Source organism: Oncorhynchus clarkii, chromosome 10, assembly GCF_045791955.1.
Source record: "Oncorhynchus clarkii lewisi isolate Uvic-CL-2024 chromosome 10, UVic_Ocla_1.0, whole genome shotgun sequence".
Classification (NCBI taxonomy): domain Eukaryota; kingdom Metazoa; phylum Chordata; class Actinopteri; order Salmoniformes; family Salmonidae; genus Oncorhynchus; species Oncorhynchus clarkii.
Window position 1 is genome coordinate 31,878,568 of NC_092156.1, and position 21,260 is coordinate 31,899,827.

The 21,260-nt window shown below is 41.5% G+C and overlaps 3 protein-coding genes across 4 annotated transcripts in view; 1 reads left to right on the forward strand and 2 right to left on the reverse strand.

The window, feature by feature from the left end:
- Nucleotides 1-2,506, reverse strand: part of LOC139418290 (C2 domain-containing protein 2-like) — a 27,528-nt gene extending 25,022 nt beyond the window's left edge. The window contains exons 1-2 of the mRNA XM_071167648.1: nucleotides 1,302-2,506; nucleotides 792-887 (exon numbers count right to left, since the gene is read on the reverse strand). Of these exons, the coding sequence (XP_071023749.1) occupies nucleotides 792-887; nucleotides 1,302-1,580 (375 nt within the window). The 5' untranslated portion in view covers nucleotides 1,581-2,506. The remainder of the gene's footprint in view (nucleotides 1-791; nucleotides 888-1,301) is intronic.
- Nucleotides 1,372-4,787, forward strand: LOC139418291 (autophagy-related protein 101-like). The gene is made up of 2 exons (XM_071167649.1): nucleotides 1,372-3,409; nucleotides 3,563-4,787. The coding sequence occupies exons 1-2, from the start codon at nucleotides 3,158-3,160 to the stop codon at nucleotides 3,962-3,964; spliced, it is 654 nt and encodes a 217-aa protein (XP_071023750.1). The 5' UTR covers nucleotides 1,372-3,157; the 3' UTR covers nucleotides 3,965-4,787.
- Nucleotides 4,595-13,407, reverse strand: LOC139418289 (zinc finger and BTB domain-containing protein 21-like). Of its 2 annotated transcripts, none has more exons than XM_071167646.1 (2): nucleotides 13,300-13,407; nucleotides 4,595-10,037 (listed from the first exon to the last, which is right to left on the reverse strand). In XM_071167646.1, exons 1-2 carry the CDS (start codon nucleotides 13,403-13,405, stop codon nucleotides 6,940-6,942), a joined length of 3,204 nt encoding a protein of 1,067 aa, XP_071023747.1. In that variant the 5' UTR covers nucleotides 13,406-13,407; the 3' UTR covers nucleotides 4,595-6,939. The 2 variants fall into 2 exon arrangements, with proteins under 2 accessions (XP_071023747.1, XP_071023748.1); XM_071167647.1 differs by lacking the exon at nucleotides 13,300-13,407 and adding an exon at nucleotides 12,964-13,091 and having other exon boundaries at nucleotides 4,833-10,037.
- Nucleotides 13,408-21,260: the final 7,853 nt, after the last annotated feature.

A 21,260-nucleotide genomic window follows, 5' to 3' on the forward strand; every position in this document is an offset into this window, starting at 1 on the left:
GTCTAGGTGAATTTGGTCAGGTCGCCAAAAAAGTTACATATTGCAGCTTAAATAACAGACTAGTCCATCTGAAAAACCCTGCTTTGCTTTTCTTTCCATACAAAATCTGCTAATGCTATTGGTGAAAATATTATTGATTTACTGAGAATGTATAAAAACAGTGAGAATTCTCTTCACCTTTTTAGAAGAGGCGCTGGTTATATGAGGATCCCATAAACTTGGAGCTGGAGAGGAGGTCGTAAAAATGTGCTATTGGCTCTGGCCAGACAATTTAAGGCGAGGAGGAAAATGTCTGGAAGTGCCAGTGAAGCTAATGGACATTGTGTGAATCAGAATATTGGCCACTGCGGACCTGAAATGAAATTAAAAGGCTGCAGCACCAATAGAGCACTGCCATTTACATTGAATTACAGTGGAAGATTCAATTGACTATAGAGGCTGGTTATGACAATAGGGCACATTGATTAGGAAATGGCAACAGCATAAATGCTTTCTTTACAAACTGTAGTTAGTGTTTAAGAGGCCTCCACTGTCAAACTAAAAACAACTGCAAAACTATTTCAGTGGCTGTAGGCGGAGGACGACGCTGCACTGGGTTCAACAATGACCCAATTGATCCAGATTCCTCCTCTTACCTCAAACTTGATTTTAATCAGGAAAATAAGCATTTAGAAACAACAATGAACATATCTGAACTATACGGAATCATGTACTGAGCTTTTCATTCTGTGTGCAATTTGTTGCTAGCCATTCGATGAGAGCCAGTCTGAGACACATGGATTTTATCTTACCTTCTGACCAGCAGATTTTTTAAAGCTGGACACTTGGCCAACCACCAGTTCTGATGACTGAAGGCTCTCCTCTTCAAATGTTAGTTGCACTGGGCTCTGTGTGAGTTAGGAGTACCTGGGTCAGGTGGTGGTCAGCAAAAAGCTATACCCCAACAACTGACATTATCTCAACATTAAAAGAGTCACAGAACAGGTTACAAATGGATCATGTTTACAATTTGGTATGAGATGAAAAGGTTACAAGGAACAGTAGCAAGATACAGGAATCAAGATTGTTGACACTGGATTCTGTGAAGGTGATTTCTTCTACTACGAGGCTCATCTGTGTGCTCAGGTCTTGTTTCATTTAATACAGATCCTGTATTCATATGTTGTTTGTTCTGGTATAGAGGATTCTTTCTAACGTCTGTCACTGCCTTTCTTATTCATTTATTTAGCTACAGGCAACTTGTGTAAATCCATAGTAATTTGGAAAGTTAAATAAACTAGTGTATGGGTCATGGGACTCACCCCAGACTTCCTCGATTCGTCATTCAACGCTCTGCACCAAGCAACTCTCCATTGACTTTTCCAGCTTTTCAGTGACAGCGCCCATCCCAACAGAGCGTCCGCTTCCTCCGAAACCGCATTGTTTTGCTCAGGCAAAAAAGGTATCCGTAGATCGTCGTAAAAATACTGTATTAGATACAGTATCAATGTAATGCTGGATGCAATGAACAGTGTTACCATACAAAGCCACTGCAAGTCTCCCAAAACAGAATTTGAAAGGGGACTTTCTAGGTCAGTCATCCTCAGCAACTGACTTAAATAGCTGGCTAGCTATTTATTTAACTAATGACAATTGTCTCTTGAAAGTAAGACCAGCACAAAAACATGGTCTGATGCGCTTTTGAATTAAGTCCCCGTCATTCAAGACAATTAAGTTAGCTAACGTTTGCCATCTAACTGAGTTATGGATCCAGCTATATTAGCAATGAGAGCAAGTCTTGTCAACAAGTTCAACCACTGAACAAGTAACTCTATGCAATGTTAACCTCTTATCTGGTCAATAATATCGTGGTTACTGATGGAGGCTCAACATCCAACTAAAATATCCCAAGATAACTATAGACTTCAAGGAAGTAGTTAATCATTGCTAACCTTAGCTATCTTGTTTGAAAACTGCAGTAGAAAGCTAGGTAGTTAACAAGCAAGCAATATAAATGGTTTCCTTAAAGTTAATGCAAGTAACTTAGCTACCTACTAAATAACGGAGCATTTTGAGTAAGTTAGACCAAGCAAGTTCGAGCAAGCTCCACTCATCTCTAACATTAGCTGCACACCATTGTATGTCTGTGTTTGCTAGCTAGCCCCTAGCATTGCTAGCCAACAACAGTAAGTCAGCTAACTACACATAACGACGAGCTTTTCATAAAAATTGGCTAGGTAGGATCAGACCTTTCTCTCATTTAGATTACAAGTCAACGGTAGCTAATTTAGCAAGTTATCTAGCTAGCTAATATCACGTAGTCCAAAATGTAATGTCAATGAATCGTTTTTGCCGTCCATGGCGTAAAGCCAAGTGAAAGTTATTCGTGGCTTCAAACGACGAAACAAATTTATTATTTTGTGAAGTCCTTATCTATAAAGCCCCATCACACGCTTGAAGACCATCTCCGATACCGTCGATGACCGAAATCGAAAAATTGCAAATGTCATGTGATGTGGCATGAACTGCTATTCCCAGAGTGCATAGCGATACCTTAAAGTGTCCATGTGCGCATTGCTTTCATCTATACTCTAGTGGGTTTTCCCAAACTTTCAATTCTATCTTCAAATACATTTTAATTTCTAAGAAAAATCAGCGTTTTTGTGTAGAAATAACTGCAATTACATAGCTTTTATTGATAGTTTCTGACTTATAGCTACTTGTATCTTAAACACGTGTTGTTACATTGCTGGGGTATAAGAAAGGATACACGGTTCGGATTGGTCCACAGTTTTCCCAACGTGTTTACAGAAGTAGTTCCTCCCCTTTTTTAGTAGGACAACGAAATTTCAGTTTGTGTGTCACCATGTTGTTATTAATAAATACTTATAAAGAACATAGCTAGCAACAACACATTTTCTACACATGTTGCAATATTCAACAAGTCAGTCTAAAAGTAACGTGTTCTCTTGATAACCATCGAGCTTGCCACAGGAAACTAACGTTTGCTGCGTTAGTAGCTAGTTAGCTACTTACAATAACTAGCAGTAGCGTTAGCTAGCTAGCTTGTGTTGATGTTTAGCCCAGTTTTATGGAACGTGAACAACAGTTGAAGGGTGTGCTGGAATAGCGAATTCCCCCATATATTCCATCTGCCTCTGTGGGGAAGCAGATCACCATGAACTGCCGTTCGGAGGCTCTAGAAGTGTCGGTGGAGGGAAGACAGGTGGACGAGGCCATGTTGGCTCTGTTGCACACTATCTTACTGCATCGCAGCACTGGGAAATTTCACTACAAGAAAGAGGGCACCTACTCCATTGGTACTGTTGGCACACAGGACATTGACTGCGACTTTATTGATTTCAGTTTTGTTCGTGTTTCTTCCGATGAGCTTGACAGGGCCATCAGGAAAGCAGTAGGAGAATTCAAGGTAGGCCTATATGATGACGGATTGTTTGTTGAAATGTATAGATATTATCCACTAAAACGTATAGCTAGATATTATATGAGTTATGTTATGTATAACTATACTCGTAATTTATTGGCATCCATTGACCTCTGGAATCTATATTGTGCTTTACAGGATGCCATGGGCAATGGGACGGATGGAATGGGACAAATCTCACTGGAGTTCTACCAGAAAAAAAAGTCCCGCTGGCCTTTCTCTGATGAGTGTATTCCCTGGGAGGTCTGGAGCATCAAGGTCAATGTCGTCAACCTGGCCAACGAGCAGGAGAGACAGATCTGCCGGGAGAAAGTGGGTGAGAAGCTGGGTGAGAAGGTGATCAACATCGTGGAGGTGATCAACCGGCACGAGTACCTACCCAAGATGCCCACCCAGTCGGAAGCTGACAATGTGTTCGACACCAGCCTCAAAGATGTCCAGCCTTACCTGTACAAAATCACTTTTCAGATCACTGATACGCTGGGCACCTCAGTGAGCACCACCATGAGAAGGCTAATAAAAGACACCTTAGCACTGTGAAGTCACCTCAAAATGATGTGCATCTTAAAACATGGCTGTGGTAGCCTGGTTCCAAATCGTTTGGGCTGCCTTGTCAACTCTTATGGTTGTGACCATAGGATGACCATAGAAGTTGGCAAGAAAACACAGATCTGGGACCAGGCTAAATTGTGGGCTTTATTGACTATGGGATGTAATTGCTTCATTGACATGGGCATTTGCAGGCCCGTGGGTCTTAACTATTAGTTAGTATGCTAGAAGTACAACCGCCCAATGTCTAATCAGAAAGTAAAATCTGTTTATTTTTTATAATTTTTTTATTTTACCTTCATTTAACCAGGTAGGCTAGTTGAGAACAAATTCTCATTTACAACTGTGACCTGGCCAAGATAAAGCAAAGCAGTGCGACACAAACAACAAAAGAGTTACACATGGAATAAACAAACACAGTCAATAACACAATAGAAAAAGTCTATATACAGTGTGTGCAAATGAGGTAAGCAGTGTGTGCACATTTGTAAGCAGTCATTTTACAATCCTGGTTATCAATGCCTACTCTTTCTCTAAATGCCTTTGTCAACACTGAAACATGACCTTTCACATCCGATAGTACAGAGTATAACATTGTCAAGTACCATTTTTGCTTTTAGGTTTTTTGTATGAACAAAGTGCTACAAGTAACATGTCTGTCTGAAACAGGTTTTCATTGCTTCATGGAAGTTTTAATTATCTTTTCAAGTAATTGTAAAGTAATTTTCTGATTTATGTTTGACATTTGCTTCTAAGAAAATGATGTGAAGAAAGATGTTTCACTTTTGAAAATAAAATGCATCACCTGAATTAATTTCACATTCCTAATTGTTATTTTAGAAAACCACCTGCTACTGTGCTTGCTGATGTTAAGGACAAGACAGACCAACACGAACATCAGTCGTTCGTGGTGGGTTGCCATCCTATTGCCTCTGACCACAGAACCTCGTTAATCATTTGATGTTAATTTCCTGACTACACGTTGAATCGCCACACTTTATTGACACCCAGCAGGTGATTTTAAACACATACCAACTTCTCCTGAAAACCTTCACATGATTCAAGGGTGTTAGTTTCTTATTAACGCAATCCAAACAGTATACACACTCAATACCAAGGCAGCTACCGCAATATCACTCTTTATTACAGAAAGAATTCAAGCACAAAAACTGTAGAAAAAAAAACACAAAATGGCTGCCTTTTATGTAAAGCAACAATAATGCAACCCATACAAATATGCATTATTGCAGAAATAGCAGAATAATACTAAAGATATGTATTTTCATAAACAAACTAATTATAGAAACAAAATTAAAGGTTATACAAACACTGCCATATACACAAAATTATATTCAATTTCTTTGAACTCAATTTCTTTTTTTAAGATCTTCCAGAAAAATTCAGAGCACAAATATAAATAGATTGTTTTAACCTAACCACAGAAGTTAAACATCAAAAAGTTACATCTTTCAAATCTGAATATCAATATATGTGGTTATTACAGTATCAGTGTACAACTGATAAAAACATTTATCATCAATAATTAAATCCTCTTTTCCAGATGTACTGTAATTAACAATCCATCACAATCACAGCAACCCAAAAACATTGGACTGTTATAAAGGAACTATTTTCCAAATCCCACTTTTTCCCCTAGGGCAAGTCTTGCTTTCACGTTCTTACATTTTTTAACCTTTATTGGCTCTTGGTTGTAAATCATTCAAAATATCCATGTAAAAAATAGTAGTTAATCTGCAACGATTTATTGTGCTTAGTTTTAACAGAACATTTGTCAATTGTCTCAGGATGCATATGCTAAGACCATGCTATCAATTCACACGATTACTTATGTAATTATCATACAAACTATTTCAGACTTCAACATACTGGTATTGAGCTGTCACAGAGCAGTGATACAATACCCATGTCTTTGGTCATTCAAATTAATTATTCTGTATGTATTACTATACAAGTTTATTTTGTATTTTTGTACCAAATTAATAATTTAAAAAACTACAAAAAAATCTATCATACACCACGCCCAGAAGGTAAACAAAACTCCTTTCCCAATAAAGTACATATTTTCCTTGTTTTTTACACAATAATCCATTCATGATGATCTGTAATTTATTGTGTGATATCTAAAATTAAAATAGAAATAAAGATTATTTATTTTCTCAGAATCTACAAAAAGTGTCAGTTAAAATACTGCACGTTTTTCCAGTTCTTATCCCCTTGCTAATCTATCTCCTCTTTGGTTTTGTTTACTTGTATAATCTACACAAAATATCACTAAGGCAATGACAAAATCTGAATAAAGAAGAATTCATATGAATAGTCAATATGAAAACCATAATTTTATGGTACAAAACAGATTATAGCTGAAATGTTAATGGGATGCAGAGGATCTAAAATAAAGATTAATATAACAATAATTAATCGATGTAATTTGACCAATATGCGCAACGTTAATAGTGAACAGAATTGCAAAGTGCATATCAATAAGCATGATGCCTGAGGCCACTAATATCATATTCATATATCATATTCATAATCGTCACGCATCAATCAACACAAATTCACAATTTAAGCAAAAGCACTTAACTGATCTTTAATTGTATAGTACAGCAATTCCTAAATCAAAAGAGTTTTAATAGGTAAGGATGAGTCAAAGGTGGTTATCTGAAATATATTTACGCAGTACTAACGATGTCAAAAGCCAAGTAACATTTGTAAGGAGCTGATGACGAGGCAAATAGCAATTCATTGCACACATTCACTTTCACGCCAACACACATGGCCACTGGAAAATATAACATGAAGGAAAGCAAACTACCAACAGCAATAGATACATTCAAAATCTTTCTTGTGTAGACAGAGTTGTATTTGATATTTTACGATGCTGTGAGCATAAAGTATCATCTCAGAGGCTCAAAACAGAGCACAGATGTCCGAGTGAGACACATTCAAATGTGGCTATGGCTCTGCTCATGGCTCCAAAGACTAAAGGCAGTTTTGAATGTCCTGTGGCAGAGCTTACACATGTACTGCCTCTTAAACGTGAGGGCAGAGAGAGTGGGAGCATGGTAAAAAAAGGTTTCTGATTCCTGAGGGGTGAGAGGATTATCCACACTATCCGTCTTGGGTAGGGGGCTACTGTATGATCTGTCCATCTCCGGCCTCTTGGTCCTGGGCATTGACGACGAGCTTACAGGCTTCTCCTCCTCCTTAGTTACCACAGATTTAGTTACCACAGATTTAGCTACCACTGGCTCTGCCTCCATTGGTTTAGGTGGAGAAACTTGTGGGGCAGGACGTCCAGTTGCTTGTGTGACCGCAAGTGGTGGTGAGGGGGAGGGAGACGAAGGGCGCCTATCATCGACCTCTCTCACTCCAGGTTCATCGGAGGTGGACATGTGGGACTGGAAGTGGCTCCAAAGACGAAAGTTGGTCCTGAAAGCCTTATTGCAGATGTGACAGATGAAGGGTTTGATGTGGCACAGCAGCTCCTGGTGGCGCTCCAGGTCTTTGTGGCCACCGAAGAGCTTGCCACATTTTTCACATGGCCAAACACCTGGCTCCTCGGGCTCAATGGAGGCCCCAGATGTCATGTCCTCCCTCTCGCTCACAGCCTCCTCAATGGGCTCCTCCTTCACTGTCAGCTCGCCATGATGGTCGTTCTTATGCTGGCTAACACTCAAGTCCTCTGGCACGAATGATGAAGAATCCTCTGAGTCGAACATAGGCGGACCTGAAGAGTCACTGTAGATGATGTCCTCTCTGAAGCTCCCCGCTCCCACAGACTCCTGTGTATGGAGCGGCCTTCCGAGGTGGTCAGATACTTCCCCATTGATCTCCTCCTGATGGCTCAGCTGTTCCTTAACAGTCATAATGTTGTGGTTGTGAACCTCCACCTGGTGTCTCCATATGCTAAAGGAGGACTTGAAGGTCCGCATGCACTCCAGGCAGGTCAGTTTCTTGTACTTGCAGTGTGCTTCGTGCTCTTTTTTAACCGCTGGGCTGGAGAATCGGAGGCCACAGTAAGGGCACACGGTTGCATGTCGACAGCCCCTCTCATGGTCTCCCTGCTCAAAGTGAGAGGACAGCTTCTCATTGCAGAGCCTGCAGGAGTAAACCTCTGTGTCTGTGTTCTCTCTCTGACCGGGCTGGTCCTGGTCCTTTTGGCAGAGACCGCTCTCTCTCTCAGTCTCTTGGTTGGCTCTCTCTGCAGGGTGTGTCTTCAAATGCTGCTTGAACTGAGACAGAAACAAAAATGTTTTCCCACAGTAAGGGCATATCAAATTTGACCTGGACCTCAGGCCACCTTTTTTGGCAAACACCTGAGACTGCGAACCTGGCTTATTCCTCCTCAGCTTCATGAGCAAGGCTTTCTTTATTTCTCTCTCTCGCACAATATCAATCAGCTTCCTCTGAAACTTTTCATCCAGCTGGAACGAGCTGGAGGATGATGCAGGGTTTTGTACCACTCCGTGCTGGGTTTGGCAGTGGGTCCAGACTTTGAAGTTGGTGTGGAAGCGTTTGTGGCAGATGTCACAAGCATATGGCTTATCTGGGTTGTGATACATGTTAACATGGCGGTGCAGTCCAGCTTTGGATCTGAACACTTTTAAACAGTTCCAGCATTTAAACATCTTGCTCTGCCTGGGCTCATCAGTCCAGTCTCCATCATTGTCGTCCATGTTGGAGTTGTGAGGTACAGATTCTGACATGTTATTTTCATCTTCACGTGGTAAATCATGTTTGTTCACACCTTTGGACTTTTTGAATGGGTACCTTCTGTTGTCTCTTCTCACCTTTCTCTTTCCAGGGAGATTATAACATGGCTTAGTAGAGCCTTGGTCAAAATTCATTTCAATGTCTTTTAGGTTTACTGGTAGAGAATCCCCTACTGTGATTCTAATGATCTCTGAGGGGTCAGACAGTGGGCTGCTAGGTTCTGTCTTCACATGGAACACCTCTCCCTGAGTTTCTCCTTCATCATCATACCTACTGTGATGCCTTGACCTGAGAAGAAGTGGCGGAACCACTTTCACACTGTGTTTGTGCTCAATCTGAGTCCCTTCCTCTGTCTTTGCCACCATCTTAACAACAGACTGTTCTCGACCTTGCAGCTTATTGAGTTCCAGTGTTGGGGAGAAGACTGGGACGGGACTGTCCATGGATAATGACCTGCGCAGCAGGCTTTTTATGAGTGGGCCACTCCTGTCAATGGTCTGGCTAGGCTCCCCTGCCGAGCCCTGAAATTTTGATTTGGGTCTGTAGAGCCTCTGCTCCTCCTCCTCTTCTTTAGTGCTTAGATCAGACTCCGTCTGTAACATGACTGTTGGAGATTCACTGAAGGAGACTGAGGAGGTGAGCTGGGGCCTTACTGATGACCCTGTGCGTGATGATGTCTTCCCCTTTAAGATGGAAGCATATGAACTGATGGACTTGCTATCAGAACCCTCACTAGTTGCTTCAGCTGATTTTCTGGGATTGGATGCAGTGTTCCTGGCTGATTCATTTGGATTCCTCTGTCCTGAGGGCTCTCCTTGATAATTTGAACTGTAGCGACTGGGGCCGGGAGAATCACCACCTTTGTTCTGGCGCATAATGACACTCCTCGGCTGGCTGTCGTTGTCATCTTCCTCTGAGAAGGACAACCTTTTTCTGGAGACGCAGTAGGACACATGCGGCCTTGTTGACATGATGTTGGTTAGAAAGGGGATTCCTAGACTGTATCCCATCTCCTGGATGGCTGCCAGGCTACCTCTGTCCACGAAGAGGGAGGATGAGTATATGTAATTCAGCACTACCTCAAAGGCCTCAGGCTCACAGAAGTCCAACTGTATCACTTTGTGGGTGTCAGACAGCCTCCGTGTGAACAGGGATTGGAAATACTCACTGCTGGCAGCAAGCACACTCCTGTGGGCTTGGTACCTCTGATCCCCGACAACCAAGACTGTGTCACAGAGCTGCCCCTTCAGGCGCTGCTCATTAAGCATCCCCAGGACCGAGAGGCCATGGGAGGGATTACTATAGTGCACCAGACTCTCCATTCTGACTGAAAGGCAAGAAAAAAATGAGGATTTTAATTTTAAAGACCCTTAGTTTGACTAACATTTTTCAGGAAAAAAAATTAAGGAAGGAGTTACCTAAACATTTAGGAAATACATAAAAATCAAACACACTATGTGCAAATAAATCTACCTAAAGAAATACTTAACAGTAGAAAAGTTGCAAAAAGTATAAGAATCTAATAACATTATGCCCATTTCTTATATGACATACAGGTGTGACAATGTTGCAGAAACTTGCCCACGTGTGTGGCAAATTTTCTGAAAACTAAATGTTGTGCCACAAAATATTGCCAGTGGTTTGCAAATGTTTGCACCTAATGGTGAATCTGTGGCAAATCTTTGGCAGCATTAATATTTATTGCCACAAGTGGTAAAGAGTTCGCCAGAATTTTTTTTCTGGTAGACAATTTTCTCAAGATTCAATTTGAATCTGTGGCATAACTTGTTGCAAAAAAAGTTCCAAGACCAGTAATCAACGGGATCTGTTGAAAAATGGAAACCAAGCTATCTTAGCTAGCTACCAAAGTTGTCCTGTGAGTGTCTAACTTATTAATTAAACTTCCTAGTGAATAAACGTCGACATTTTATTTGGTAAAATGACACCTACTTAGCAATGTCATGTTTTATGGGATAAAGTGAAACCCATTTTGTTGATACGAGTTTCAATCTCAGTGCCACTGACTGGCTAGTGCTGAGCTAGCTAACGTTAGCTATCCTATTTTTGCACAATTAATGTGATAGGTAGCTAAACTATCTAACTAATGATTTGCCTAAACATTTATATTTTTGGGTGTCTTAATACCAATATGCATGCCAATATGCTAGTGTCACAGTTCAGTAGCATGTTAGTTAGCACAACTGCTAAGGTAGCAACAATATGAGTTGATTTGACAATAATACAACATTTACTTTTGCAGATGGATACCCTTCCCTGACCAGTGGTGTTGAAGAGGCAGAGAGGAGGATGCATCAACACCCTGGAAATATGTTTGCGGTGCAATCACTCATAACACTTTTTTTGAGTGATAAATTAGTATTGTCTTTAAGATTGATAAGGTAAGCAAATGCATGTATTCTCAAATGTAGCCCATACATTCATTCTTTGTAACAATCAGATGTTTCACTGCTTCAAACTAGCTGAAGCTAACTCATCTTGATCATGCCGTTCCTTCTCTTGTTCTAGAAACAATCAGTTACAAGGCAAAAATACAGATTGAGGCCTTCAATCAAACTGAGGACAGAGAAATATTTGTGCACCAGACAGGCCAAGACTTCTTGCATGCATGACTTTGAGATGTTAGTTACACTTTACAAAATGCTGGGTTGTTTGGATGACCCAATTGCTGGGTTGCAGGCATTGGGTCAATAGTTGGGTTGTTTTCTGTAAAAAAACAGCAAGGTTGGGTCGTTGGTACTGGGTTATTAAGGTTGGGTTATGGCAGTGCTGATTTTTTTTGATTTTTTAGATGCATGTCAGCAAAGCCCCTGCGCAATGCAACACTAAAAAAGACATTATAGATATTTGACCCAGCCAGTGGGATAAGTCCAGCATAATGTGAGCAAGTGTCAAGACGTGGCAACTAACAAGTCCTCTAATGCGACTTAGTGAGTGGAAAACGGCTAATGTTATTTAGACAAACTAAGAGTGAAAACTGTGAAAACGATTAGGTAACAAGCATTACAAATTATGAATTTGATGGTTAAATTTGAGTGTTGTCGCAGAATATAGCTAAATGTGCGTTCATTGAATCAGATTCATCACAAAACCCTCTGAAAATTCCAACAACCTTAATGATGAATGATTGTTTGTTTGGTGTTTTCTGATTGTTTCAGTACATGCATTCAACAAGCTTTGGACGAAGGACTTCCACAAAGCCGCCATCTCCAAAGTTCACTCAAAAAGGCAATAGTCCTGAACAGGGTATGATTTAGTTTGGTTTTAATTATTTTGATTTTGTTAATGATTTTTGAAACTTCCATTGGTTGAAATCTATTGCTCAGTTATCACTTGGCTCATGTAAATAATTCTGTAGTTGCCCCTATAAACATCCTAAGGTCAACATCCTCACCCATAGTGTTCACATTTCTCTCCATGTATGTGTTGTAGCTACATAAAATATTAAATAAACCATTTATTTGGGAAATGATCTAATTTGCATATTCACTTAGTTTGCAGCAATCAGAGAGTTCATCACAAGTTTCACAGAATTGATCGCCAGAAGTAAACAAATTGCCGCAAATTTACCGCAACAGTCTGCCACAAAACCCATATGCATGTGAAAATATGAGATTGCTGCAAATTTGCGACAAATTGGCCAAAGACTTGACACAACTGTTTGCCAGAAGCCTGATTTTTATTTTTTTTCGGTAAGAGGTATTTTGCTATGCAGTCTGTGCCAACAATTTATTAGTGAAAATTTGCCTAGTTTGTAAATCCTTCGTTTTCAATTTTAGAGTACCAAAACACGTATTCTGTAAATCATGAAGAGTACTGAATTAGACTATCCAATCTTTTTTAGATCAGCAACTGGTAGGTTAGTGTATCTTTCTGTGCTATGAGCGCAAATAACATGACGCATGCGCATTTATAGGTTCTATTTAGATTACATCATGTCTTTAATCAGAAGACATGGCGGGGGGCATATTTAGAAGGAACGCAGCCAGCGTTCATTCCATTGCACACAGCTATCAATTCCATATGATTACACAAACATGTTTGGTACATTCCATGCCAGAAAAGTTAAGAACGCTGCGCCCATAGAATGTGTCTGAGGAAAAGCCAGGGGGAGCAAGCATTAGATAATAAGCGAGACGTGGCTAAAATTCCTGATGACACAAATATTCAGCCGAAACTGGTTTAAGAACTAATTACATCTAAAACAATAACGCGGTATATGGTCTGTTTGTTACCGTTGCTGGTGGTGAAATCACGTAATCACTTTGTGTTAATGTTTCCGAAAGGGAAACGTAAAGAAACAGAATAAAACCACAGTGCTCGAGAAACGAGTGTGTGGTCACTGTGTGCGCACACACCCACTACTGTATTTTCTCCCTGGTTAGTTAAAGCGCAGACGCAGCATCTACAGGAGCAGACACAGAGCAGTTACTCGTGGGGTTTAGAAAAGACGAAGAAACCACCTCAGAGTTACGTCAGGAAAAAAAGCTTTTCTCCAAACAAGAGTCCAATGTGGAGCACTAGCGCAAGACAATCTCAACCAAAGTAGTTTCATGGCTTTCTAAACTTACCCCTATGTATTCGTTCTGTTTCCACGCAGCACACTAAAGACTTTATATCAGAATTATGTTGAGTGTGTGGTAGTCGTGATTCCATCCATCTTGAATTTGACGTCATCCCACTCCAGGGATGAGGTCATCGCATAGAACGCTCGTCACGTGCACTGTGAGCTGATAGGCTGCTTTATACCATGTAGGCGGGAGTGTAGGACATGACAGGCAGATTTAACCATCTTAAAGTGACAGGCCATATTTTCGTTCTTTGCCATATGAACATGCCCTTGGGAAGCAACACCAATTCACATTCAATAAAAAAAACATGAATATTGCTATCAGGTCAACATCGTTGTCTCAGTTGCAAAATATCAACATTCTGTTCTTTAAAACATAGGTGGATACTGTTAAATTACATAATTAAATGCAGAATGTATTTTTCTCTTATTGTTAATGTTATTTTTATGTTGTATCTAAATGACAACAATCAAAGCACGGGGTAATATCTGCATTTGACATTGGTGGATGAATGCGTTTCTCTGAAACCAGATCCACTGTCCCACTGAAACTAATTAAAGACATGTGATTAAAAATGTAATTATGGCACCTCTGCTCTCTCTCATTACAGATACCCAGAGGACGCCTGTTGCTCTGTTTGTCCGACCACATCCTGGAAAGTCTTCATGTAGTACCGTACCTCACAAGCGGATAATCCAAGGAAGGTGTGGCACTGCTATTGCCTCATTTTAACATGCATGTACAATCTGTGTGTATATGCGAAGACTTTAAGGTGTGCAAATAAACTGGATAGAACAAGCTGCACCTGAGTGGGGGGACACTATGATTGTGGTTCTGCAGTTAGGGCCAGTCCCATAATCTGTGGAACTAAGTGATGTAATGACACCTGTTAATGCTTGTTGTGTCACTCAGGTTGAGCCACCCCTCTTCTCTGAGAACACCCTCCCTCCCTCACCTCCCTCAGGCACAGCCTGTATGAAAAGCAGAGTTACTGGGTGAAATTGGATCTGTTATATTCCTGTGAAATTTGAGGTGCATGGTGTTGGGTGGGAATTTCCCAATGCTAGTGTGCAGACTCCTGTAGAGATCCACACATCCCAGAACACTTGCGTGATACAGGAATTTCTGGGATAGTAAAATCCCAATTATGCATTAGTACAGTTCAGGAAATTTCCGGATGGTGCACATCACGTAAATTCTCAAATGCCACAGGCGCGTGCGTGCCTTTCTACCTCATGTGTTGCAAGTGAAGCCCAGTGAAAAGAAGCCATATCTCTGTGTCTACTTATTTATCCTGTTTTCAGGTTTGTAACAATTATAAGCATGGTTTCTATAGATAGCATGTTTATCTAAACTGATGAGTTTTTCTGGTTATTTTGATGTATAATTTAAGTGTTTTGACCAAGTGAAAAACAAGTGAGATATTCTCATTCATATGAGTGTAGCCAAGCTAGCTAACTTTGTCTATAAATCAGTGAAAACAAGATGCTGTCTCAGATTATTTTTATTTCTGTTGGAACGTTTGTACATATGAACAACACTAACGATATGTACAGTTGAAGTTGGAAGTTTACATACACTTAGGATGGAGTCATTAAAACTCGTTTTTCAACCACTCCACAAATTTCTTGTTAACAAACTATAGTTTTGGCGAGTTGGTTAGGACATCTACTTTGTGCATGACACAAGTAATTTTTTCCAACAATTGTTTACAGGAAGATTATTTCACTTATAATTCACTGTATCACAATTCCATTGGGTCAGAAGTTTACATATACTAAGTTGACTGTGCCTTTAAACAGCTTAGAAAGTTCCATAAAATGATGTCATGGCTTTAGAAGCTTCTGATAGGCTAATTGACATCATTTGAGTCAATTGGAGGTGTACCTGTGGATGTATTTCAAGGTCTACCTTCAAACTCAGTGCCTCTGCTTGACATCATGGGAAAATCTCCTAATTAACACACTCTTATTAAATGCGTGAAACACAAAAATCGGGCACAACCTCACCGAGCTACATCACAAAATAAAACAATCCTGCACAAACCTAGGCAGGCAACAGGGTAAATATATACACACAGAAATGAAGGCAATGGAAACCAGGTGTGGAAGAACCAAAGACAAAACAAACAGAAAAGGAAACATGGATCGGTGATGGCTAGTAGGCCTGCGACGCCCGAGCAACTCCTGAACAGGGAGAGGAATTACCTTCGGTGGAAGTCGTGACACATACAAAGAAGTATTTTTGGAGAAGTGGTTTCTGTGTAACACTAGGTTTATTACTCCTGGTCCTTGGAAAACAAAGTGCATATATGGCCCTATTACATGTTTCAAGTTATATATTTGAGTCTAGAAAAGTAGAATGAAAACAGACATTGAATTCCACCCACCTGGTCTAGAGTGGCTGCTATAGCCCTCGTAGTTCCGTTAATCACTGATTGCTGTACTTTGTTGGAACAGTAATTGTTTCTGCGGTTGACTGTTTTATTGAAAATAACAGTAACCATGAGCTTGGTTATTGACTGTTTTGACTATTGACTGTTTTACTGAAAATAACAGTAACCATGAGCTTGGTACACACTTTGGCAAACATTCTGTTTCCTACTTTAGTCCTCATGCCTGTAGCTACAGTTTGTGAACAGGGAGTACAGGAGAGGGCTCAGAACGCACCCTTGTGGGGCCCAGTGTTGAGGATCAGCGGGGTGGAGATGTTGTTACCTACCCTCACCACCTGGGGGCGGCCCGTCAGGAAGTCCAGTACCCAGTTACCCAGGGTCTCGAGCTTGATGACGAGTTTGGAGGGTACTATGGTGTTAAATGCTGAGCTGTAGTTGATGAACAGCATTCTCACATAGGTATTCCTCTTGTCCAGATGGGTTAGGGCAGTGTGCAGTGTGGTTGCGATTGCGTCGTCTATGGACCTATTGGGGCGGTAAGCAAATTGGAATGGGTCTAGGGTGTCAGGTAGGGTGGAGGTGATATGGTCCTTGACTAGTCTCTCAAAGCACTCCATGATGACGGAAGTGAGTGCTACGGGGCGGTAGTCGTTTAGCTCAGTTACCTTAGCTTTCTTGGGAACAGGGACAATGGTGGCCCTCTTGAAGCATGTGGGAACAGCAGACTGGGATAAGGATTGATTGAATATGTCCGTAAACACACCAGCCAGCTGGTCTGCGTATGCTCTAAGGACGCGGCTGGGGATGCCGTCTGGGCCTGCAGCCTTGCGAAGGTTAACACGTTTAAATGTTTTACTCACGTCGGCTGCAGTGAAGGAGAGTCCACAGGTTTTGGTAGCGGGCCATGTAAGTGGCACTGTATTGTCCTCAAAGCGAGCAAAAAAGTTAGTTAGTCTGTCTGGGAGCAAGACATTCTGGTCCGCGACGGGGCTGGTTTTCGTTTTGTAATCCGTGATTGACTGTAGACCCTGCCACATACCTCTTGTGTCTGAGCCGTTGAATTGTGACTCTACTTTGTCTCTATACTGATGCTTAGCTTGTTTGATTGCCTTGCAGAGGGAATAGCTACACTGTTTGTATTCGGTCATGTTTCCGGTCACCTTGCCCTGGTTAAAAGCAGTGGTTCGCGCTTTCAGTTTCGCCAGAATGCTGCCATCAATCCACGGTTTCTGGTTTGGGAATGTTTTAATTGTTGCTGTGGGTATAACATCGCCGATGCACTTTCTAATGAACTCGCTCACCGAATCAGCATATTCGTCAATGTTGTTGTTGGACGCAATGCGGAACATATCCCAATCCACGTGATCGAATCAGTCTTGAAGCGTCTAATCAAATTGGTCGGACCAGCGTTGAACAGACCTGAGCGCGGGAGCTTCTTGTTTTAGTCTCTGTCTGTAGGCTGGAAGCAACAAAATGGAGTCGTGGTCAGCTTTTCCGGAATGAGGGCGGGGGAGGGCCTTAGATGCGTCGCAGAAGTTAGAATAACAATCATCCAGGGTTTTACCAGCCCTGGTTGCTCAATCAATATGCTGATACAATTTAGGGAGTCTTGTTTTCAGATTAGCCTTGTTAAAATCCCCAGCTACAATGAATGCAGCCTCAGGATATGTGGTTTCCAGTTTACATAGAGTAAACATATACGGCTGTGATTATAATCGAAGAGAATTCCCTTGGTAGATAATGCGGTCAACATTTGATTGTGAAGAATTCAGGTGAACAGAAGGACTTGAGTTCCTGTATGTTGTTATGATCACACCACGTCTCGTTAATCATAAGGCATACCCCCCCCCCCCCCCCCCCCCCCCCGCCCCTCTTCTTACCAGAAAGATGCTTTTTTCTGTCGGCGCGATGCGTGAAGAAACCAGCTGGCTGCACCGACTCCGATAGAGTCTCTCAAGTGAGCCATGTTTCCGTGAAGCAAAGAACGTTGCAGTCTCTGTCTCTCTGGAATGCTACCCTTGCTCGGATTTCATCAACCTTGTTGTCAAGAGACTGGACATTGGCGAGTAGTATGCTAGGGAGTGGTCCGCGATGTGCCGGTCTCCGGAGCCTGACCAGAAGACCGCTTTGTTTGCCCCTTTTACAGCGTAGTTGTTTTGGGTCGCCGGCTGGGATCCGATCCATTGTCCTGGGTGGAAGGCATAACACGGGATCCGCTTCGGGAAAGTCATATTCCTGGTCGTAATGATGGTGAGCTGATGTTGCTCTTATATTCAGTAGTTCCTCCCGACTGTATGTAATGAAACCTAAGATTACCTGGGGTACCAATGTAAGACATAACACGTAAAAAAACAAAATGCTGCATAGTTTCCTAGGAACGCGATACGAGGCGGCCATCTCTGTCGGCGCCGGAAGTTAGCAAGTGCACGGCCATTTACTGACATTCATGGGAGAGACGTGGGCGGATGTGGAAGGAGATGTGTTCCAACTGACGTCAAAGGAGTGCACTGGAATTTCAAGATGTGTCCTGATATGTGGGTGGACATGTGTGGTAGTTTCTGGGGATTTTACTGAACTATTTCCGGACATATTGTATACACATCCGTGCATGTCTGCGCACAAAAGTGGTCCGTTATTTGAGATTTACGGGATGTGTGCAGGGCCAAACACAGCTGGACAAGTCCACACAAACATTTTCAGAAACTATACCCTTTCGGACTTGTGCACTGGAGCGTACGGCCTGTAAATGTGCCTTTGATGCAGTGATATGCCCCAGTGCCTCAGAGTATCATAATGGATTCAGTCATATTATTGAGGCTAGGTTTAATTGCTTAATATGTTTAATAGTTTATTTTCACATCGCATTAGAATTAGTTGTGATGAGTGAACCTTTAAAATTCCAGAGGTTATAGAGATCTTTTTATGGAAGGATGGCGCATGTATTTTTTGTTACAGTCTTTGAGGGAAAAGTGACACAATTTCTAAAGTAACTACTTTTTCTAGAGAGCTTAGTTATCAAATTAGCATTATAACCAGCAGAAGATATTCATATTTTATGAATAGCTGCTACTCTTTGTTTATCATATATGCATAGTAACTTTAACTATACATTCATGTACATACTACCTCAATTGGGCCGGCCAACCAGTGCTCCCGCATGTTGGCTAACCGGGCTATCTGCATCGTGTCCCACCCACCACCCGCCAACCCCTCTTTTACGCTACTGCTACTCTCTGTTCTAGAGGTCGACCCATTCTGATTTTTCAATACCGATTATTGGAGGACCAAAAAAGCTGATACCGATTAATCGGCCAATTTTATTTATTTATTTGTAATAATGACAATTACAACAATACTGAATGAACACTTATTTTAACTTAATATAGTACATAATTAAAATCAATTTAGCCTCAAGTAAATAATGAAACATGTTCAATTTGGTTTAAATAATGCAAAAACAAAGTGGAGAAGTAAAAGTGCAATATGTGCCATGTGAGAAAGCTAACATTTCAGTTCCTTGCTCAGAGCATGAGAACATATGAAAGCTGATGGTTCCTTTTAACATGAGTCTTCAATATTCCCAGGTAAGAAGTTTTAGGTTGTAGTTATTATAGGAATTATAGGACTATTTCCCTCTATACCATTTGTATTCCATTAAACTTTGACTATTGGATGTTCTTATAGGCACTTTAGTATTGCCAGTGTAACAGTATAGCTTCCGTCCCTCTCCTCCCTGGGCTCGAACCAGGAAGACAACGACAACAGCCACCCTCGAAGCAGCGTTACCCATGCAGAGCAAGTGGCGTTTGAAACGCTATTTGCGCGCGCTAACTAGCTAGCCTTTTTACTTCGGTTACACCAGCCTCATCTCGGGAGATGATAGGCTTGAAGTCATAAACAGCTCAATGCTTGACGCACAACGAAGAGCTGCTGGCAAAACGCACGAAAGTGCTGTTTGAATGAATGTTTACACGTCTGCTTCTGCCTACCACCGCTCAGTCAGATACTTAGATACTTGTATGTATGTATGTATGCTCAGTCAGATTATATGCAACGCAGGACACGCTAGATAATATCTAGTAATAACATCAACCATGTGTAGTTAATTTTATCTAGTGATTATGATTGATTGTTTTTTATAAGATAAGCTTAATGCTGGCTAGCAACTTACCTTGGCTTACTGCATTCGCGTAACAGTCTCCTTGTGGAGTGCACAAGGACTCGTTAACTGTAAGGTTGAAAGATTGGATCCCCCGAGCTGACAATGTGAAAATCTGTCGTTCTGCCCCTGAAAGAGGCAGTTAACCCACCGCTCCTAGGCCGCAGTTCACCCACCGTTTCTAGGCTGTCATTGAAAATAAGAACGTGTTCTTAACTGACTTGCCTAGTTAAATTAAGATTTAAGATTTTTTTTAAAGAAGAAAAAAAAAATAGGCAAAATCGGTGTCCAAAAATACCGATTTCCGATTGCTATGAAAACTTGAAATCGGCCCTATTTAATCGTCCATTCCGATTAATCGGTCGACCTCTACTCTGTTCATCATTTATGCATAGTCACTTTAACCATATCTACATTTACATACTACCTCAATCAGCCTGACTAACCGGTGTCTGTATGTAGCCTCGCTACTTTTATAACCTCGCTACTGTATATAGCCTGTCTTTTCACTGTTGTTTTATTTCTTTACCTACCTTTTGTTCACCTAATACCTTTTTTGCACTATTGGTTAGAGCCTGTAAGTAAGCACTTCACTGTAAGGTACCTGTTGTATTCGGCACACGTGAAAAATTAACTTTGATTTGAGTCTGTTGCCCTAGGCAAGACTAGTGAAACACTAGGTAGCACAGTATTTTAGTGACTGCATTTTTACATCACCTCTCCTGATTCTCCAGCCTGCCTGCCTGCCTGCCGGAGGCAGTAGGTAAGGAAATGAGTGAGAGCAAACACTGCCATGGTTACTTGAGTGGAAACCAAGTCACCTGGGACAGTCACTGCTGTTCTCTTTTCATAGCCACCATCTCTTCCCCTCTAGCATCACAAACATGTTGTTTGCCATGGCAGGTCATAACATATAATATATATACAAAAGTATGTGGCCAATCCTACAAATTAGTGGATTCGCACAGCTATGCAATCTCCATAGACAAACATTGGCAGTAAAATGGCCTTACTGAAGCGCTCAGTGACTTTCAACATGGCACTGTCGTAGGATGCCATCTTTCCAACAAGTCAGTTCGTCAAATGTATGCCCCACTAGAGCTGCCCCGGTCAACTCTAAGTGCTGTTATTGTGAGGTGGAAATGTCTTGGAACAACAACGGCTCAGCCGCGAAGTTGGTAGGCCACACAAGCTCACAGAACGGGACCGCCAAGTGCTGAAGCGTGTAGCGCGTAAACATTGTCTGTCCTCGGTTACAACACTCCCTCTGAGTTCCAAACCTCATAAAATGGGTTTCCGTGGCCGAGCAGCCACACACAAGCCTAAGATCACAATGTGCAATGCCAAGCGTCGGCTGGAGTGGTGTAAAGCTCGCCACCACTGGACTCTGGAGCAGTGGAAACACGT

Bases quoted from the DNA above. Each gene is read 5' to 3' on its own strand.
- LOC139418291 (XM_071167649.1), top strand. From the start codon at position 3,158: ATGAACTGCCGTTCGGAGGCTCTAGAAGTGTCGGTGGAGGGAAGACAG. The intron at 3,410-3,562 runs GTAGGCCTATAT...TGTGCTTTACAG, and splicing joins AAGCAGTAGGAGAATTCAAG to GATGCCATGGGCAATGGGAC.
- LOC139418289 (XM_071167646.1), bottom strand. From the start codon at position 13,405: ATGACGTCAAATTCAAGATGGATGGAATCACGACTACCACACACTCAA. The intron at 10,038-13,299 runs GTAAGTTTAGAA...CTTGCCTTTCAG, and splicing joins AACAGAACGAATACATAGGG to TCAGAATGGAGAGTCTGGTG.